Raw genomic sequence first — 19351 nt, 5'->3', positions numbered from 1 at the left:
TCTTCTCCTACTCCTCCTGTTCGTTCCCATGAGCCCCCTTCCCTGACCAATCCCCCCACTCTCCCCAGCACCTCCTATCGCAGAGCTCTTCCCTTTGTGGTTCTGACGGACTAGCAGCATGGGCAACGTGAAAGTTCTCTCGCAAGCACTCTTCTCAGAGAGCCCCTTGTCCGTCGGCGATACCGTAAGGCCCGGAACCTGCTTCCTTCCAACCTCTTGTCCTGTGCTGTGCTGTGCTGTGCTGTGCTGTGCTGTGCTGTGCTGTGCTGTGCTGTTCTGTTCTGTCCTGTTCTGTCCTGTCGTTCCCTCTCTTCCTTCCCCACCCCACCCCTCTCCTCCTCTCCTCCCCCACCTGCCTTCCCCCTCCCTCTCGTTCGATGTCCTCCCCTCCCCTCTTCTCCACTTCTTCTTGTCGCTCCCCTCCTCCCCCGCCCCACCTGCTCTTGTCTGCCCTCCCTCGCTCACCTTCACAGCTGCTGCTGTCCTCTCGCATCTCTCACCTCTTGTGCTCTAGATCATCGCAGTCAACGACATCCCCGTTGAGGCGCTTGCTGTCGAGGTGTGTAGCCCCTTCCTGCTCCTGCTCCTTCCCCTTCACCTGCTCCTCTTCTTGTCTCTTTCGCTCTCTTCCACTCATTTCTCTTGCAGGAACTCCGCCTACTCGTCAAGGGACCAGCGAGCAGCTTGGTACCTCCTGTCCTGTCCTGTCCTGTCCTGTCCTCAACTTTCCCCCTCCCTCCCTTCCTTCTTTGCTTCCTTTCTTCTCTCTCCTCTCCTTTGTTTCGTTGCCCCCCTCTCGTTCCTCGTTCTCTGCTTAATTCTTTTCCTATCCTTCTTCCTCACATGCACCGGTAGGTTCAGCTCACAGTGCAGTCGACGAGGTGGTGGGACGCGTCAAACAACAAGGTGAGCAAACGAGGGGCGGCAAGTGCAGCTGACGCCTAGCAGGTGATTGTGGAGAGGAGGACGCAGCAGCAGCAGCAGTAGGAGGAGCTAAGCTATAGCATCCACGTGAAAGAGTCCAAGCAAGAAATTTTCTCAAAATCGACTGGAATAATCGAATAGAACAACACGCTCCTACTCCTAGGACCTCCTCTGCCTTTAGGGGACCGAGTTCGGGGGAAAGGCCTTGCCAGCCGCGTCCTCTGGCAGCTTCTTGTGCCTGCCGTCACAGAAGGGAGGGTTGGCCGTCTGCTTGCACTGGCACAGTTTTCGCTGCTCGGTTGCCGTTGCAGTGTAGGCCATGGGCTTGAACGCAGTGCCTTGGTGAGAGCCATCGCAGAACGGCTGCTTTTTGGAACGCCCGCAGGTGCACCAGTAGTAGGTCTTCCCCTCCTCAAGGTCCACTGGCACCGAGGACCTCATCGCACAGATGACCTTGTCCGCATCTTCGATCTCTGCCATGCTGCCGTGCAAACCAGCGTCAGCGCTCCTTCGAGCTCAGGGATTCCCGAGCTGATTCGCAAGACTGCGCTCGAAAGTCTATTCGTCTTGATACATTGGAGCTCTTTGTGACAATCTTCTTCCCTCTCCTTCTCTCTTCATACTCGACAAGCTGCCAAGGTTCGATTCAAAATCTGTATCATCCTATACTTTGGGCATTGCCCTCTAAATTTCCTCGTTATCGAATCTTTGCCCTCCCCTTCATCAAAGTCTTGAGTCCTTCCTCTTCTCCATACTTTACTCCTCCCCTTGCTATCAATCCCTTCACACAAACTCCTTACCACCTCTTCTACTGTCTCCTACCCCCCCCCCCCTCCCCCCCCCCCCTCACCGACGCAACAGCCCCCCACTTCTTCCTCCCTCTGCCTCTGCTGTCTCTTCCCTCCTTTTCTGATCCTGTTTCTTCTTCCTCCTCCTCCTCCCTCCTCTGCTCCGCCCATGTTCCGACCCTCCATTCCTCTGCCTTGAAGCCAGGGTCTCGGCTTAACGAAGAGGGGGCCAACAACACGGGGTGGGGGTGGTTGTCTTATAGGTACCCTACCAACCTTAGAAGGGTATTCACAACTCAAAGTGACGGTAGGGGTTCAAACATTGAAGCTGTTTCCAGGAGGGTAGTCCATATTTCAAGCGCCGAGGGTAGGGGTAGTGATCCCTCGATCTCATGGGGTGATAATTTGGAAAACTAGGGGTCCTGAACTTGCAGTTCAGGACCTAAACTTCTATGACGGGGGTGATTAAACCTATGAAATGGCTGAAGTATGGGGGTGGGGTCGGAGATTGGTGTAGAACAGTAGGGTGATATTGGTTGTAGAGGGGTGGGGTGATCTTGCCATTAGAGGGGTGGGGTGATATTGGTACCGGAGGGGTGGGGTAAAAGCGGGGGACACGCAACCTGAATTACGTCTCTTGGAACGGCCGGCTTACTGACTCAGGCCGCCGGACTCGGGCCGGGTAGTACGTAGTACGGACGGTGGCGCCGGACTCGGTCCGCCGGGCCCGCCGAGCCTGCCCCCCTGCCCAGCCCGGCGCAGCCCGGGTCGGCGGCCTGCGGCGGCGCGGGCGGCGGGCGGCGGGCCCCCGGCCGCTGACCGTCTCGCGGCGCGCCGCTGCCGCTGGTAGCGGCCGACCGATCATCGGATCGTACCGTACCGACGTCGGCGGGCCCGGCGGGGGCCACGGGCCTCAGACTCTGCCTGCCAGGCTGCCCGGCTGGATCCGATCCGAGACTTATATATATATAACAGTCTTTACTCAAAGTTAAGTTAACAGTACTACGGTAAACCGCCAGGCGGGCTCCGACCACACGTCGGTAAACCCCGACCTTGCGTCGCCTTGCGGCCCGGAAGTTGACTTTTATTACATTCACTTTTATGTCCAGTAAAGTGGTTATGTGAGGGGAGGAGGGTAACGACACCTCATGACACGATTCCGGGAACTGCATGACAAGAAATAAGTGGAAGCGAGCCAAAATGTCAGTGCTGAAATGGAGGCAATTTGAATACAATATGCTTATTGAGTCAAAATATATGAAGTTTGTAAATGTTTGCAGATAAAAATATAAAATAAAGTCAATTCCGTGAAAACATGAAAATGATACGGCCTTGCAAAGAAAACCAAAAAAATGGAAAAAAAAACGAACGCGCGGGGGCCGTGACTTTGGCGTGACTTTTAGCCGGAAACATTTTTAAAGGGCTCGATTCGGAGATGTAACGTGACTGAGATACAGTAACGTGATCATGGGGTTTGAACTAATGTAACCAGGCACGAGGGCAGGGAACGGAAGGGACTTGGCAGACCACGGGCAGGAAGCGAGAGGGAGAGAAAGAGCACTGGTTGAAGGAAAGAGGATAGAGCAAGAGGTTCAAAGGGGTCAAAACCTGCCTCAAAAGTCTGTGCACACTAGTGAGCTTTCCTCTTGCTCTTGAAAACGGAAGAGCATCTCAAGTATTACGAGGCTCCAGTTCGATTGTATACCCGGCTGCATGGGATCAAGCAACATGTCACAGCTTCAACCTTCACCGCTCTGCCCATCGATGAAGATTTGCCCAAGGGTTCAGATTTTCCCTCGTAGAAAAAATGGGCAGGAAAAGAAGGCTTCTGCTATTGTCTTGGTCCAAGAGGATATCACAAGATTGCACCGCATGAGACAGGCAGACGCTGCCAAGTACCTGGTGAGTTCAAGTCCTGATCAAAATCTTCTTGCCTGACTTGCATGCAGGGAATTTCTCTCTCAGCGCTGAAGAATGCCTGCAGAAGGCTGGGAGTGCCACACTGGCCAAGTGAAGTGGGATCATTGCCCTGTGTTGACTCGGATCACGAGTCGGCTCATGTTCGGGCTGGTTCCGAAGTTGTGGCGAACCCGGACCCAAGGGATAGAAGGATCATGGAAGATGATGTGAACCTTGCCACGAAACAAGAGACATTTGCTATCGCCGCTGAAGCAGAGAAAGTGAATGTTGATATGCTACATGATGAAATGCATCTGGATACCGACATTGGGCTTGGTTCTAGGCGACAGGACGAAATTCATGGTGACCTCTCGCATCTCCCATCAACGGACGCGAATGTTGCAGAGCAAATCTTTGGGTATCATGATTGCATCCCTGTCTCCCCCTTTTATGTCGATTGGTTTCTCAAGTTTTCAGGGGTCTAATGGTTTGGGGATGTAGTGTTGTTTTCATTTGCTCTGAGTTGTTTGAATCAATTTTTTGATTGTCTTTAATGCCAATAAAGCTAAGATATTTACAGCCTTGCTGATAACCGCATTGTTTGCTCTGCGATGAACAGAGAAGCGAAATGTGCACTTCATAGATTCCCAAACCTCTCGCAGCTTCCATTTTTGGAGGTGTGGTCATAGACGGGAGGGTCCTGAATATCTGGTCATCGAGGGGGTAGGGGTACTTGAGGCTAGTCATGAAATGAGGCAACGGCGTGTCATGATCATTGCACGTTCTGAATTCCCAGGTGCTAAAGCGAAGGGGTTCTAGCGAGGGGATGGGGCGGGAGGGGTACTCGTTGCAAGGATGGCTTTTGAGATATCATTGCACGTTCTGAATTCCCAGGTGCTAAAGCGAAGGGGTCCTAGCGAGGGGATGGGGCGGGAGGGGTACTCGTTGCAAGGATGGCTTTTGAGATATCAGTGGGGAATTTCCGAGACTGTTGAAAGGTGTAACAAGGGGTAGTGTACCCGTTCTGTACAAGAGTTGTTGTTTGTCCTGTGTTGAGGGGGTGGTGTACATACATTTTCCAATTATGAGGGGGTGGTGTACATATGTGGTTGGGGGGCGTAGGAGGTCAAGTCCGATAGGGAGGTGGGGTGGTGGGTGCACGACAACCATCGGTAAAATCCGAGCAACGAAGTAGTCTCGCCTGCAACCCCTTGGCAACAAGTGTTGATTACCCCCCTTTAATCCCAGTGATTAGGGTAGGGGTGGCCATCCGAGGTCACAGTACTTGCCATGATCGAATGCTCTGGATGCCGCCGTTACAGGGAGACTTTCCTGTAACGACCGAGTAACGACTGTTTTCTAAAGTGCTTCTTTCTATGGATGCAGATTTCGAAGAAGTCAACGAGGTGGAGTAAAACGGTCACATTGAAAGTCACGTTACCTACCTGGCAGACGGTCACGAGACATGCAGGGGTGCGAGGGAGGAGGCGCTGCAGGGAAGGCGCGGGTGGGGGAGGGGTGGGGAGAGAGGAGGTAGGAGGGTTTAGAAGCACTAGGCAAATGGAACGGGATAGTCTTCGTTCCCATGCTCTCCTTGAACCGCAAGGCTTTTGATAACCAACGATGATGAGAAGAAAACATTGTGATACTGAATGTCAGAGGGTTGAGTGTTCGTCTTGATGAGTTGGTATTTGTGGTATAGGCTTGTGATCTCGTAATGTAACGGAAACGATGTTTTCAATACGTGTGCGAGGAGCCCTTTGACATCCTGGCCGATCGCAGAGCGATTATCGCTCTGTTGTAACAACCGAGGGACAGGGTTTTGTTAGAGTTTCATGATGCAAGATTCACGGGCCTCTTTTGTGGTTTGCTTTGTTGTACACAGCACGATTTTATGCAGTTCTGCAGTTGCAGGCGGAAAAGATTTCCCTGGAACTCGTGTGACAGCAGATCAAGCTGTTCGTTCTCTAACTAGCCCAGTGAAAGCCTGGAAGTAAACATGTCAAGGTCGCTACTCCTCTACACCTCCCTCACCTCCGACTCCTCTACACCTCCCTCACCTCCGACTCCTCTACACCTCCCTCACCTCCTACTCCTCTACACCTCCCTCACCTCCTACTCCTCTACTCCTCCCTCACCTCCTACTCCTCTACACCTCCCTCACCTCCTACTCCTCTACTCCTCCCTCACCTCCTACTCCTCTACACCTCCCTCACCTTCTACTCCTCTACTCCTCCCTCACCTTCTACTCCTCTACTCCTCCCTCACCTCCTACTCCTCTACACCTCCCTCACCTCCTACTCCTCTGCTCCTCCCTCACCTCCTACTCCTCCCTCACCTCCCTCACCTCCTACTCCTCTACACCTCCCTCACCTCCTACTCCTCTACACCTCCCTCACCTCCTACTCCTCTACTCCTCCCTCACCTCCTACTCCTCCCTCACCTCCCTCACCTCCTACTCCTCTACACCTCCCTCACCTCCTACTCCTCTACACCTCCCTCACCTCCTACTCCTCTACTCCTCCCTCACCTCCTACTCCTCTACTCCTCCCTCACCTCCGACGCAGCGCCTCCTATGACCGTCAGGTTTTCAAGCTTGAAGAATGCTTTCTGTGTCCAGAGGGATGCGAGGTGAGAAGAAATCCTCCGCACAAGCACGTTTTATAAGTTTGCTGCTCACCTTCCCATCCTCGTCCAATCTGACTGCAAATCTCTGCCGAGACTCTGTTGCTACATGTCAGCGCATGCAAGGATCAGAGAGGAACAAACCGTCGTATTTCAGCACGGTCCCCTTCATCCCATTGTACTGCACACTCTACAGCACACATGAAGAGATCAGCTGAACTAGGGAAGACTGGCAGTTTCACCTTGAGTCCTTGTAGAGTCACTCGCCTGCCCTTGAGATGCTGGGTAGGGGGCAGTGAGCTTGATATGTATGCGCGCTGTTGTTGCTGCCTACCTGCTCAACCTCTCCTCTCGTCGACGAGCTGTGCGTGTGAGTTTCATCTCGATGCACATCTGGAGATTCTCTCAGCCAGCAATCAACATCATCGGGGAACACGAGAGGATGAAGATGCTTCTTCTACTTACTTGCTTGCACGTCATCCCCTCGATCCTTTGATAAACAATCAAAGCAACTTGATCACTTACTCGCAGGTTGAAGAGATGTATGGTTGCTCACGCTCGTAGTGATGTTGGCCCTCCGAGCTAGCAGCGATTTCTTCACTCTCTGCGTCATAGTTGGAGGCACTTGACCTCGTAGCAATCAGCTTACCTCAGGGTCGGCGAGGAAGAAAACGTTCCCGCGTTTCTCGTACACGGACTGCAGGGCAGCAAGCAGGCAATCACAGCATTTTTGTCAGCCTCGCCATGCCGGTTGCGCATCAGGGGGCTGACCTTGCCTTGACGCAGCTGGTTGATCTCGTCTATAGCCACAGCGATAGCCTGCAGGCTCCGGTCCTTTGATCCTGAGACGAATCCATAAGACTTGTACAGTCCGCTTGCTCCCTCCCTGCCTCCTGCCTCCTGCCTCCTGCCTCCTGCCTCCTGCCTCCTGCCTCCTGCCTCCTGCCTCCTGCCTCCTGCCTCCTCCTGCCTTCTCTTCCTGCCTGCTTCCTCCTCCCTCCTCCCTCCTCTCTGCTGCCTCCCTCCTGTTTCATGCTCCCTCCAGCTTGCTGCCTGCTTCCTCTGCTCTTGTCGTTTCAGCTGCTCCAACCTCCCTGCCCTCTCTCGTAGGCCTCACCTCCATGCGACATCGCGCTGTAACGGCTCGAAACGGCCCCGATAATCGCAGGGAGAGGGAGGGAGGGAGGGAGGAGTGAGATATGAGGATGAGGGTATGAAGGCGTAGAAGCAGAGAGACACAAAGAGAGTTTGTGTCGAAAGACGATCAAAGAAGAAGCGAGGAGGACGAGTTGACTGACATCAGACAAGGCGGGAGGAGAATCTCTTGTGTGCTAATCTTCTCGTAGATGTTTTGAGTGAGCATGTCAGCCTCTTGGGGGGCTTGGTCAGCCATCAGGACGGCAGTCCTCCCTTCCTTGCGATCTCGTCCGCCGTTCCGATCTCTCTCCGGAGGCATGTCTTTCTCCCAGGAGCTAGAGCACGCCATGAAGAGGAAGAATGTCAAGTACTTCAACTGGCTGATCGCAAAGTACGCCGAGGCCGCTGCTGTCCATCGCTGCAACCGGCTGTTGCAGGCCATGGCCGAGGTCCAGGTAAAGCCCAATGAGCATTCCTGGGGTGGGCTGATCAACGGCTACATGAGGATGGGGGATGTGGAGGGAGGGCTGAGGAAGGTAAGAGAGTACCTGACGGGAGGGGGAGAGCTCAATACCGTCCTCGGCACGAGCATCATCAAGGGACTTGTGGGAGCTGGGAGGATGGAGGAGGCGACTAGGTTCCTGGAGGAGATGAAGGCGATGAGGGTTCCTCCCAACGATCGGACGTTGAAGACGCTCCTGCGCGGGTGCCTGCGATGGGGGAGGGGAGGGGAGGCAGAGAGCATCTACGAGGAGATGAGGGCGCAAGGGATGCAAGACCAGGTCTCTGACGCGCTAATGATCCGTATCCGCTGCCAGGATGGACGACTTGAAGAGGCTCTCAGTCAGCTTCGAGGCCTCACAGGACCAGCGCCGCTCTCGAGGCTGGCGGTTGGGCACATGCTCTTGATGGAGGGCCGAGACGGTGAGGCTCTGGAGCAGGCGGCGAGGGCGATGGAGGAGATTGGAGGCGCCGGAGCAGCAGCGGTGGATGAGATTTCAAAGTTGAAGATCAAGACGGATGCAGAATTCATCCAGCGGATTGTGGAGGAGAGGAAGCAGGGGAGGCGTGACGAGCAAAGTTTGCGGCCCAGCATGCAAGATCTGTTTCTGAGCTCGTCGAGCAACGTCGACAAGGGGAACCTGAAGACAGGACTGTCGAAACTCCTGCGTGCCGTGGGGCCGGACAAGCCTCTGCATGTCGAGCTCTGCGCTGGGAGCGGCGAGTGGGTGTTGGATCGAGCAGGTGTTGAGGACGCGAACTGGGTGGCGGTGGAGTATCGGTACGACAGAGCGCACGAGATCTTGACGAGGAGGAGTCTGTTGGGGTTGAACAACCTGGTCGTGTTGAACTTGGATGCAGCTCTTGTATGCTCTGACCTCCTTCGACCCGCATCTGTCAGGTCCATGTTTCTTCGCTTCCCCGAGCCGATGGGAGCAGGCAGTGTTTTCTTCAGTCCCTCCTTCCTCCGTGCTGTTCACAAGAACTTGGAGCCGAACGGAACGTTCAACATCGTGACAGACGACAGGCAAGGATTTGCCGACATGCTGCTGCTGCTGCTGCTGCTGCTGCTGCTGCCCTCGTTCCCTCCCTGTCTTCCTAATCTATATTATCTCTTTCGTCCTCCTCTGCTCCGTGGGCCTCATCCTGCCGTCTTTCTTCTGACTTTCGGGGAGCAGCGACCTTCGGGACTCGTACCTCAAAGTCGTCAAGTCTTGTCCTCAGCTCTTCAAGGCTCGGAGCACAGCTCGGAGGGAGGGGGCGAAAAAGGTGGTGAGGCTGTTTACTTGAGCTCAGGGCCTGAGAACACAACAGGGGGAGGGAGCTGTGTCCTACTTCGACCAGCTGTGGAGGAGCAGGGGGTTCCAGGAGCGCTACTTTATAGAGCTCGGAAAGGTCCCCAGAAATGTCTGAGCTACGAAAGGTCCCGAGTAAAGACCGAGGCAGTTCAAGAGGCCTCTGTGGCTGTGGTGAAAACTTCTGTGAGAGGGTTCTGCTCCACTACCTCCTTCATCAGCTTCCCCACCATCTCCGCGTAGTCACGTCCCCCCGCCTTACCCGCCTCCTTAGTCCCTCCCCCCTTCAGCTCCTTGCCACGGCGCAGGGGGGAGGTTCTGGTGGAGGCGACGAGGAGGGAGATGATTCGGCCGGCCAGCGAGCTACAACCAGCGCGTGAGAGAGGAAGAGTAGAGTGCGAGGAGCTTACAGGATCTGTCGCTGATATCGTGCGACGAACAAGAACAGGAGAAGAGTGAGAGAGGCAACAAGCACCTTCTCCTTGTGGTGCTCCAGCGCAATCTTCGTGCTGGTGAATTTCATCCTGTGCAGCCAGACAAGTCAAACCCTGTCGCAAGCTCGGCAATGGTTGACAAGTTCGTCATGGGCGTCACCTGGCGCTGTCGAGCAGGGCAAGGCATTGTTTCTTCGCATTTGCAAAGAGGGGAGGATGGTACGACGAGACTTTCATCTTCTCCTTAGTCGCCTGATGTTGAACCCCATCCTTGAACACCTTGAACTCAAACTTCCCATGAGGCAGCTGCAGCGTCCTTGTGAACTCTCCCTTGTCGTTCTTCTCCATCCTGTGCTTCCTCCTCCACCCGCTCCACGATCCCACCAGCACGACGTTCTTGACGTCTTCATCCCCAACGCTGCGAGGCAGCACAAAGGTCACGTTGGAGAGCATCTCCTGCTGTGCTGTGTGAGGGGTCGAGGCTCTCAGCCTCACTCGTGACTCCTCGACCGGAAGCGCTGAAGTTTGACATGTCAAGACCAGAAGAGCAGCAGCGATCACTTCGCCGCCATGGCAGAAGCTCATGGTCATTCCTGCTGTACGCTTGCGGAGTTTACTTTTTCCCGTGACCCTGCGCGGTTTTAGTCATTCAGAACCACCTGACCTCTCCTTGTTGTGATACATGAAATATGTCAAGAGCAATCGTATTCCACTCTCGCTTTCTCTCCCTATGATGTTTTCTTTCTTTCTTTCGTGCTGTTTGGAATTGCGGTAGTTTTTGGCATAAGTGACTTTTTTCCTGCCTCCATCTCCTCCACTCTTTCCCGCTCTCTCCACTCAGGTCATCCTCCGAAGCAACGCTTGCTCAGCTCTTTCTCCCTGTCTTAGTGAACGACCATTGCCGTATTGACGCGTGTATTGACGTATTTTATCAGAGGATGGGTTTCAACAACCAATTCCTCCGCCTCCTCAACCTCCTGCTCCTGACTTTTCCTTTTTACGTTTTCCTCCCATCTCTTCGCAGCACCTCAGGGTCTGACTTCCCTTAATCTCTCCTCCTGCTTCTCCGACTTGCTCTCTAGGTTTCTGTCCTCCTACCTTACCTCTCATCCTGCCTCGCACATCCCTTCCTGCCTTGCATCCCTCTCGCCGCGCGTATTTCTTCGCTTCACCTAGTCTCCTTCTGTCGCTATACTCATCTGATCCCCTCCTATCTCACTTTCTCTAGCTTCTCAGGCCCTTCTCTCCTCTGTCCCGCTTCTCTTCCTCGCTCTCCCTCTCATGTTGCCGCCCATCTAGTCTACATGGCGGGAGAATCGGGCCGGCTCACTGATGATGAACCGTTACTGGCACTGCAGCCTCGGGTCGGACCGGGGCCGGCGGAGGGGCCCGCCCGGCGGGCTCGCCTCAGCCGGCGGCTGTCGCGTAGGCAAGTTGCCACAAGTTACTGTCAGGTTGGCACTGAAGCTCAGCCGGCTAGTGATCAGTAGACCGTACGGTGACCGTGATGTTTACTGTACTATGATCACAACAAGAGCTTGACGAGCCTAACACATCGTTCTCGCTCTCTAATCGTACAAAACTCAGCAGGGAAAGTCTTGGGTAGACATCCCAGCAAAAAACCTCGTGACTCCACAACAACGCACAGGGTTCACTGTAAAGCCCGTACGTGAAGCCTCACTTTGCGGTATCACTGCTGGTGACTTGGAAGGCATCCTCCAGCCTCAGCTACCAGAAGAGCTCTAAGTGCCGCTGGCTCATGCTGCAGAAGCCCCTGATGCGGTGCGGGTAAGAAACTGAGAAGAGGTGGGAGATGGATGTAAAGGGGGGGGACAGTTACCTCGTAGAAAGAGAATTTCTCCAGCGCCTCCTTGAGAACTTTAAGTCTCTTCGAGACGTGGTCACTCCCTCCCACAAGCTCTTCCATCTTCTGTCCCGCATTCTTGTCATTGTCCGGCTTGGTTGCTTGGTTGCTCTTCAACTGCCCCGTGCCGCTAGGAATCTGCAAAGGCAGCGATGGGTTCAACATGTTACAGCTTCCTTGCTCGTGACCTATGAACGTTGTCAGCGGGATAATTCAAGACCAATCTTCCTCTTCCTCACCCTGCACGATAGTAGAGTTTGGAGTTTCCGCATGCGAGTGTTCGTCGTCCGACTGCCCTGTGACCGAAGGGTTCGAGTGCGCCAACTCTTCCATGTTCAACGTGCTCGACAGAAGGCAGGGAGCTGATGCACTGATCGAGTTGCATAAGTCAAAGGGGAAAAGTGGCCGAGAGCGTCTCATACCTGTGCCTGAGTGTTGGCATCACTGACGAAACGTCCACATTCTGTCCAAGATCGGAGGACGAGCTAGATCGCTGCGAGGAATAGCGTGAGATCCTTACGCCAACGTCCTCTTCACATCCTGAAACTCACCGCCAGTGCAGGTGCCGACGAGATAAGAGTCGAGTTTATTTTCCTGCTACACACAGTCAAACATTTGAAACTAGCACTAGAGTTACCAATACCTTCGCCGAAAGTTTGTAGTCATCGCATTCATGGTCGACAAAATAGATACAAAGTAGGAGGGCTTGAGTTCAACTTTCCCATGAGTGAGACGACAAGCATCACATACTCTGACTGGTCGAGCTAGCGACGCTCTCCCACCATTCGAGGGCAGAAGGTTTATCTGCGAGGAAAGGAGTTAAAGAGTGACAGGACAGGAAGCAGACTTACAGTGCCACGGGAGCACTGCTGGCAGACCACTCTCCCGCACACTCTGCAGTGATGCCTCCCGCTCACTCCGATCGTCCACTTGTTGAACGTCGAGCTGCATGACGCAATCGAGCAGCGATCAGCCTCGCCATCAGGCTGCCAGAGGTGACGAGGAATCTGTCTTCTCGAGCGTGTACTGGGGGAGTCAGGAGTGGTAGAAGATTGGGGTTCCATAACAGCGGTTTCCATGCTCATTGTCAACTCTTCGCAGTGCACTTGATCACTGGGGGATGAGCATAAAATTTCTAGTCCTCCTGTAGTGCATCGTCAATCAGAAGCAACGGTAAGGTTCGTGGGAAAGCACAGGAGCATCGTTGGACATTTCGAAAGCTAAGCTTGCTCTCACAACAATCTATCATAAGGCAAGCAAGGTAGTATCTAGTAACCCTGGCAAACAAGGCAGTATCTAGTAACCCTGGCAAACAAGGAAGTATCTAGTAACCCTGGCCTATTTGTGGAGAAAGCAGCAGGTAGCAAAGCATTGGCCAAAAATACTCGAGCGAGAAGGAAAAAACGTAGAGGCCCAGAAGCAAACGAGACACAGGTAAGGATGCGCTGATCAAGTTGAAACACATTCATCGACAAAGCAAGAAAAATGGAAAAGCTGATTCAAAAATGGTGAATGGCGAGGTTCAAGATAGCGGATGAATTCGACGTCGAACAGCAGCGAGCAACAACATGAGCCAGGGCCATGGTGTGCAGGTGGAGGAGGGAGGAGATAACGTGGAGATCAACGAGTGGGGATGAGCACGAAGGAGGAAGGAGGGAGAGGAGGAGGAAAATGCGCAGCAACTGAAAGTTCATGTCGCTAGGGAGAACGAGGTAATGATGATGGGAGAGGAGAGATGAATCCATTCGCTGTACACGTCACGGGTGGGTGGGTACTATTACCCTCGTGTCCCCCAGGATGTACAGGAGAAAGTAGGGTAGTGGTTACTACCCCCACCCATTAGAAATTTTGCATGCAATAACATTTTAGACAATAGTACCACGACCCTTGTCTCTCTATCAAGAGTTTTTAACAAAGTTTTTTAAAAAATCGAAAACAATCAATTTAGTGTATTTTCTTTACAAGAAATAAACAAATCAATTTTAAACCCGATCTGCTCGGTATCATGACCAAAACGATGAGCTAATGCAACGTTTAAACTGTGTACCGCAGCGAATGGAATGTCTGTAAAGTTGGCGTGATCGGACTTATTTCTTTTTGAGCAGTTCATGCATTCCCGTGTCTCAAATCTCTCCATTTTTACCTTTCAGGCTCTCTTACCAGTTACCATCCGCCAACCTGAATTGTGCCAGTTGCTCTAAGAGCTTGAAGGGCTTGAACTACAGTAATTCACGGGGGTGGGTAGTTTAATTGGGAGTATAGCAGGGGCGTGCCATGCTTTACTATTCTCTCAATTGAGAATCAGCAGACCACGAAGCAGGGGCAATTGTTCCTTGCTCATGTTGGGAACCATGGTGTGATATGACGGGGTAGTGTTACTGTGGGGTTGATGTAGGGTGGTACCACTTACAAGAATGTAGACACTGCTCTAGGAACCTACTAGGAATCTCCAGGTTCCTAGGACCTTTCAACACGACGAGCGGACCCATCGCATTAATAGTATAAATTATTGTAAATAAAAATTATTTAAAGCTCTTTTTTTCTTGACCAAAAAAAGGATTTTTGCCAGAGGGTTCCATGTCGTAGGGTATGTAGGACGTAAGAGATACGCTGCCTTGGGGGTCATATCACTCCTAGCACCTCCCTACGATTCCTCACAATTTTTGTATAGCCTTTTTCTCGTTGGAGTGAGTCGTGGTAGGGTAGTGAAATTTGGTCTGGGTAGGGGTGATGAGAAAAGGGTGGTTGAGCTCGGAATTACGATGGGGAAATGTAGGGTGGGGTTAGTGTCAATTCGATGGGTGGGGTAATGTTGAATTGAGATCCTATGGTGGGGGTGAGGACCTAGCTACAGGGAGTTTTTTTATGTTGGCGAGGACAGTGTAACATTTCCATAGGTCCTTGGACGCCAACTTGAAATGGAGACTGACGTTGTTGTGAGCGCTGTGAGAGGACGCATTTTAAAACCAAAACGGAAGATTTCAAATTAAAAATCTATGAGTTGAATAATAGTAAGGAGATTTCAAAACCAACAGCACCTTTCAATTCTCCATGTTGTCCTACGGATCGATTCAAAGAAACACCGTTTGGCGGCCACCATCATACAAAAGCGACAGGACCGTTACAAAACCGTTGGAATTTAACCGTTGGGACTGGACTAGAATAACCGTCCGACTCTCCCAGTCCTGGCATCCCGCCGGGGCCCGTGTCGGGCCGCCCGGCGCCCGGCCGGGCCGGGCCTTGCTCGTCACTCTCACTGATCGGACTACTAAGTGTTGCCGACTCCGTTGCAAATCGGAAGTTCCATTGAAGAGTGACTACTTGACTACTGTGCCACAGCAAAAGCCCAGGGCCAGCCTGTTCTATATTATCTACTGTACTTCGGAACGGGAGTCCGCGTTTCGGAGGCTAATTTCCCACGGTCACTGAGTCAGTCACCCGATCGGATCGGATTGCCGAATCGTTGGCGGCAGCCATGCCGGAAGCGCGTCGGTTGTTCGCCGTCTCCAGCGCCGCAGACAAGCTGAGACAGAGGAGTCAGAGGCTGAGGGGACGCCGGGTACCCGGTGAGTGACAAACAAGGGAAAGGAGGGAAAGGAGGTCTCGAAGTTCCGAAGTTCCGCACCTGGGACTGAGACCTGGCGAAGCCTTGATCGCTTTCTTGAGCTTTCTGCTGAAGGACGACAGGAGCTCAGGCGAGGCTAGCTCCAACAGCAGCTGGATCAGAGCTAGGGAGCCTGCAGAGCTGAGGACAGGAAGAGCTCTCACTGAGTTGCCCAGCAGAGGTCGAGCTGGTTTAGCTTCAAGTTGAGGACAAGACTCCCCCGTCCTTTTCGCAGCAATTCCAAGAAGCCCGTGATAAGACCAGTGCTGTATGGACGACACGCTTGCCTGCTGCATGTTAGAAGGTGTATGGAGAAAGAGAGGGGCGTGAGGGAGTGAGGGAGTGAGGGAGTGAGGGAGTGAGGGAGCGTTGTGGGACCTTCAGAACAAGTCAAGGGTAGCGACCTGAGGGGAGAGAGGTTTCCCGGCCGGGGAGAGCAGAACAGGAGAGTAGGTCATGATGTCACCGCCCTGGAGCAGAGCTGAGAATACCTTGTTGATCCTGCTGGAAGTCTTGGAAAGCAGAGATTGGTCCTTGATGACTTTGATACATACAATGATGTCAAACTCTTGTTGGGCGTTCGATCCATTCCTAGTCGCTTCGTCTCCCCTTGCACTAAGAGACATGCACGACTGCTCACAATGACAGGGCTGAGAGTAGACTAGGTCCGCAAGCTTCACCGCAGACATCTCATCATCCTGAGCCCCTGCTTCTGTGCTGCAGCAACCAACCTCCACCATGTCCAAGACGACTAAACAGGACAACTCGTGATGCTCCATGATCTCTCTTATAGCTTTCTTCATCTTTCCCTTTTGCACGCTTACAGAAATACCCGGAAGAAGCTCATCAGACCTGGTGGACTGGCAGGACCTTGTCAGATGATTCGGAGGAACAAGAGTTTGTCTGCCTGCAGCGAATCTTTGAGGATGGACAGGATCTGATGCTCCGATGGAGCCGCCTTGTGTTGGGAAGCAAGATGCCGCACTAAAGTCTGATCTGGTGGAGCGTCAGAAGAAAAGTCGAGGAGTCGAGAGGAAGGACAGACAAAAGAGAAAGGAAATATGCCGAGGAAGAGGAGAAGAAGGATAAGCGAATCGAACGAGGAGCAGGAGGAAAGGAGAGTTAGGAGGCAAGCGAGAAGCGAAGGAAGAGCAGTGGACGACAAGTGTTGGAAAAATCAATTGCCTGCTGTGAAAATTGTTCCACAGGCAAAGACGATCGATACAAGACAGGAATACCCTGTGAGCCTCGATTTCCTTTCCATTAGCTCTCCAAGATTCGATCTCCACAATCCGCACACAATGATCTGTTTGAAATCAAAGAAAGCAACAAACAATAATGGTCTACAACAAAGGACTGACAACAAGATGCATTGATGCAGGTCTGATCATTGATGCATGTTGAACTATCAGGATTGTCATCATGAAGATCAAAGACGAGGTTGAGAGAATGAAATTTCCAATCATTCAGGAGAAGTGGGAAAAGAGAGAGAAGAAGACAAGGAATAGAGGACTAGTGGATAGGAGCGGGGAGGGCGGGGAAGGGGAGGGGGATAAAGGGGAAGGTACGAGTAGGAGCAGAGTATCCATGTTATGGTCAGCGAGAACAAAGAGTTCTCTACCTGACTTAGAGCATACATCGAATCCCTTGATGCAGAAGACGAAGAGACTTCGCACGCCGATAGACCCAAGAAGACAGCAAAGTGAAGTCTCCTGCTCGCTTGACCAGAATCTCTTTCTGTTCGGCATTCTCCCTCGTCAGTCTTGACATCCTTGGAGTTCTTCAAGTAGACTGGCTCGAGCTTCGCGATGTCAAACTTTCCTCTTGACAGGAGAAACAGCTGATGGATGGCGGGAGATAGCCTTAAGATGCTGAAGTCACTACCATCAACTCCTCCACGTCGAGCCAAACCTTCCATTGACAGCATGGCAGTTGAGAGCAAACAGAACCTTGGAGGTGAACTCCGCTGGGGTACTGCCACGTCATCAAAGCGTCAAGCAGCACCGCAAGTGGACCTGATCGCCCAAGATTGCATCCGAGGACAGTGATCGACTTCTCTTCGACCGCAGCCGCAAGGGCTTTCTGGCAGACAGTGAGAAAGCAAGGAACACAAGTTCTGTTGCTCACAAGCAAGAAACGCAAGTTCTGTTGCTCACCTGCTCGTTCACCGTCATGTCCCGGACAGTTCCTAGGACAAAGATGACGTGTCTAAACTTGTTGTCGACGTTTGTCTGGCCGAACACTGGTAGCTCATGCGGATAGTCTTCGTGTAACAACACAACACAAGTATCCTGAGCCATGATCAGCCTCTGCTTGTCTCTTGCAAAAGTGTTCTCTCAGCACGCACCTCTGAACACCTCCCCAACAACTTTCGAAATCTTTTCCTTAGTCTGTCCGTATCATCTTTGAGTACCTCAAACTTGTCATCGCCGACTCCCTTGTAGTACTGCAGGCCATCCGTCCTGAAACGAGCCACTTCATCTCCTTCGCCCTCCAGCTCCTCCTCTTCCCTTACTCATTCGCTCCCAGACAAGCATCGCGCATCATCGACAAGAGCCTTCGCTCCGTCGGCACCTGAGCAAAAGACTTCAGCCTCAGTCTCCTCCTCTCTCCACTCACTCTGATCTTCCTCGTGACCTCTTTCCCGATCCTTAAGGCGCCCATATCGTCGAAGAGCAACACACACTCTTGTGTGTGCTCCCATCCCCTGAAAACTACGTCACCCTCTACAGCCCTTCTGCCTTTCCTCCTCCTTCTCCTTCCTGTCTTGCCCACCCTTCGTTTTACTTTCCATTTCCGCTCGCCTTCATGTTTTCTTCCTCTTCCCAACCAAACTGTCCCTTCCCCACCCTTCTTCTTCTCAGACAAGCTGTCTCTTCTCTTTTCCTGCTCCCTCTCCTCGTTCCACCGTGTACCTTGCTTCCTCCCGCCACATTGACGCAGCAACAGAGCGGCACAGAGCGTCTCTACGACCCCACCTGTCAGACTTTCATACAAGAACTGGGCAAGAGGTGAGGAGAACCATTGCGAGTCGTCTTTGTCTGGCTTGAAGCTTGCGGCCTTGCACTGTCCCTCGCAGAGCAGGAAGAACGAGACCTTGATCGCACTGCAAGAGACGCCTTCCTCCTCCTGATTAGAAGGAGAGACAGAAGCCATCTCCGGGTGCCTTATCTGGTCAGTGTGAGCCTCCTCCACCTGTTGCAGGCAAAATCTGAAGATCTGCTTGAACATGGCTGCACGAGAACCGTCCTTGCAGCAGACCATCATCAAGTCTTTCACTAGACTCTTTCCCGCAGCCGTTGAGAGCAGCTTGTGAAGGGCCTTGTAAGTACCTTCTGAAACGTCTTCACCGTTGGCGTCTGCCTTGACAGCTAGAAGATTCTCTACATACTTATCTTGCCAACCATCTTGCTGTCCTGATGTCATGGCGGAGAGGAGAGGCCGAAGAAAGAGAGATCCAACATCATCGTCAGCATGTTCTAGCAAGCCACCATTCAGACATTCCAGCGTTCGTCTGCATATCTCCTCGAACAAACTCTCAAGGCTTCGGCTGATCCTTTCGCGCGATCCTGCCTCTGCTACCTTGCACTCGCCACTACCACGTAGACTGCACGAGAGCTCCAGCATTGCGCATGCAACTCGAAGCGCCCGTCGCTCTGAGAGCAGCCCCCGCCATTCCTCCCCCGCCACTACCTGCCGCACCTGCTCGACTACGGGTGCGTATGGAGACGTTGCAACCTTGCCGGACTTGATCCTGCTGGAAACGAGCTGGAAGCAGCCCACGAGGACCTCTACACCAGTGGGATGATGGGCCAATCCAGCCATCCCCTCCATCACACACCCCAGCACACCACAAAGCTCCTCCTGCGCTCCCATGCACGTGAGCACCTTCAGGATCAAAGGAGCGAATCGCTGCTCCCGCATTAGCGAATGGCAGACCTCCTTCCCCTTCAGCCATCCTGCTGCTTCTTCCGCCAGTTTCATCCTTGCAGCAGCCCACCCCATGGAAGGACGTGTTGAAGAGACAGGAGGGCGAAGGGCAAGGATTGAGGCCTCATGCCTCTTGAAGAATGACCGGGCGGACACCAGTCGATCCCCGACAGTCCCAGCCCCTTCGCTTATTGTTCCTCCTATTCCTTGTTTACTCGCTGAGTCAGCCCTTTCCTCTCTTCTCTCTCCCTCTTCCTTCTGTCTCATCGCGAAGTCACCCCGACCCCTCTTGACATATTTGCCCTCCCCCTCCCCCTCCCCCTCCCCTTCCTTCCTCCTTTTCCGCTCGC

The 19351-nt window shown here is 53.0% G+C and overlaps 8 protein-coding genes across 8 annotated transcripts; 3 read left to right on the top strand and 5 right to left on the bottom strand.

Annotated features, from left to right (window-relative positions):
* Nucleotides 1-118: 118 nt before the first annotated feature.
* Nucleotides 119-987, top strand: GUITHDRAFT_119871 (hypothetical protein; the record flags this gene model as incomplete). The annotated part of the gene is made up of 4 exons (XM_005820868.1): nt 119-184; nt 515-559; nt 856-906; nt 949-987. 4 exons carry the CDS (start codon nt 119-121, stop codon nt 985-987), a joined length of 201 nt encoding a protein of 66 aa, XP_005820925.1.
* A 33-nt stretch (nt 988-1020) lies between these two features.
* GUITHDRAFT_155896 (hypothetical protein) lies at nt 1021-1407 on the bottom strand (the record flags this gene model as incomplete). Its single annotated transcript, XM_005820867.1, has 1 exon — nt 1021-1407. The coding sequence occupies one exon, from the start codon at nt 1402-1404 to the stop codon at nt 1102-1104; it is 303 nt and encodes a 100-aa protein (XP_005820924.1). The 3' UTR covers nt 1021-1101.
* A 2069-nt stretch (nt 1408-3476) lies between these two features.
* GUITHDRAFT_119869 (hypothetical protein) lies at nt 3477-4096 on the top strand (the record flags this gene model as incomplete). The annotated part of the gene is made up of 2 exons (XM_005820866.1): nt 3477-3614; nt 3662-4096. The coding sequence occupies 2 exons, from the start codon at nt 3477-3479 to the stop codon at nt 4094-4096; spliced, it is 573 nt and encodes a 190-aa protein (XP_005820923.1).
* Nucleotides 4097-6152: 2056 nt separating this feature from the next.
* Nucleotides 6153-7366, bottom strand: GUITHDRAFT_119868 (hypothetical protein; the record flags this gene model as incomplete). The annotated part of the gene is made up of 10 exons (XM_005820865.1): nt 6153-6221; nt 6292-6335; nt 6381-6426; nt 6479-6517; nt 6571-6629; nt 6702-6726; nt 6793-6840; nt 6886-6933; nt 7008-7078; nt 7354-7366. The coding sequence occupies 10 exons, from the start codon at nt 7364-7366 to the stop codon at nt 6153-6155; spliced, it is 462 nt and encodes a 153-aa protein (XP_005820922.1).
* A 231-nt stretch (nt 7367-7597) lies between these two features.
* GUITHDRAFT_166337 (hypothetical protein) lies at nt 7598-9323 on the top strand (the record flags this gene model as incomplete). Its single annotated transcript, XM_005820864.1, has 3 exons — nt 7598-8955; nt 9053-9143; nt 9189-9323. 3 exons carry the CDS (start codon nt 7598-7600, stop codon nt 9285-9287), a joined length of 1548 nt encoding a protein of 515 aa, XP_005820921.1. The 3' UTR covers nt 9288-9323.
* A 252-nt stretch (nt 9324-9575) lies between these two features.
* Nucleotides 9576-10194, bottom strand: GUITHDRAFT_119866 (hypothetical protein; the record flags this gene model as incomplete). Its single annotated transcript, XM_005820863.1, has 2 exons — nt 9576-9693; nt 9764-10194. 2 exons carry the CDS (start codon nt 10192-10194, stop codon nt 9576-9578), a joined length of 549 nt encoding a protein of 182 aa, XP_005820920.1.
* A 904-nt stretch (nt 10195-11098) lies between these two features.
* GUITHDRAFT_155894 (hypothetical protein) lies at nt 11099-12614 on the bottom strand. Its single transcript, XM_005820862.1, has 7 exons — nt 12319-12614; nt 12111-12271; nt 12019-12061; nt 11890-11960; nt 11707-11837; nt 11444-11655; nt 11099-11377 (listed from the first exon to the last, which is right to left on the bottom strand). Exons 1-7 carry the CDS (start codon nt 12550-12552, stop codon nt 11294-11296), a joined length of 936 nt encoding a protein of 311 aa, XP_005820919.1. The 5' UTR covers nt 12553-12614; the 3' UTR covers nt 11099-11293.
* Nucleotides 12615-14875: 2261 nt separating this feature from the next.
* GUITHDRAFT_147565 (hypothetical protein) lies at nt 14876-19055 on the bottom strand (the record flags this gene model as incomplete). Its single annotated transcript, XM_005820861.1, has 14 exons — nt 14876-14990; nt 15093-15358; nt 15563-15931; nt 16310-16377; nt 16693-16783; nt 16956-17045; nt 17076-17153; nt 17228-17334; nt 17419-17461; nt 17485-17533; nt 17587-17645; nt 17691-17778; nt 17987-18049; nt 18094-19055. The coding sequence occupies 14 exons, from the start codon at nt 19053-19055 to the stop codon at nt 14876-14878; spliced, it is 2448 nt and encodes an 815-aa protein (XP_005820918.1).
* Nucleotides 19056-19351: the final 296 nt, after the last annotated feature.

Source organism: Guillardia theta (assembly GCF_000315625.1).
Source record: "Guillardia theta CCMP2712 unplaced genomic scaffold GUITHscaffold_161, whole genome shotgun sequence".
NCBI classification, from domain to species: domain Eukaryota; class Cryptophyceae; order Pyrenomonadales; family Geminigeraceae; genus Guillardia; species Guillardia theta.
Note: the sequence above shows the minus strand (reverse complement) of the source record. Positions and strands in the feature narration are given on the sequence as shown.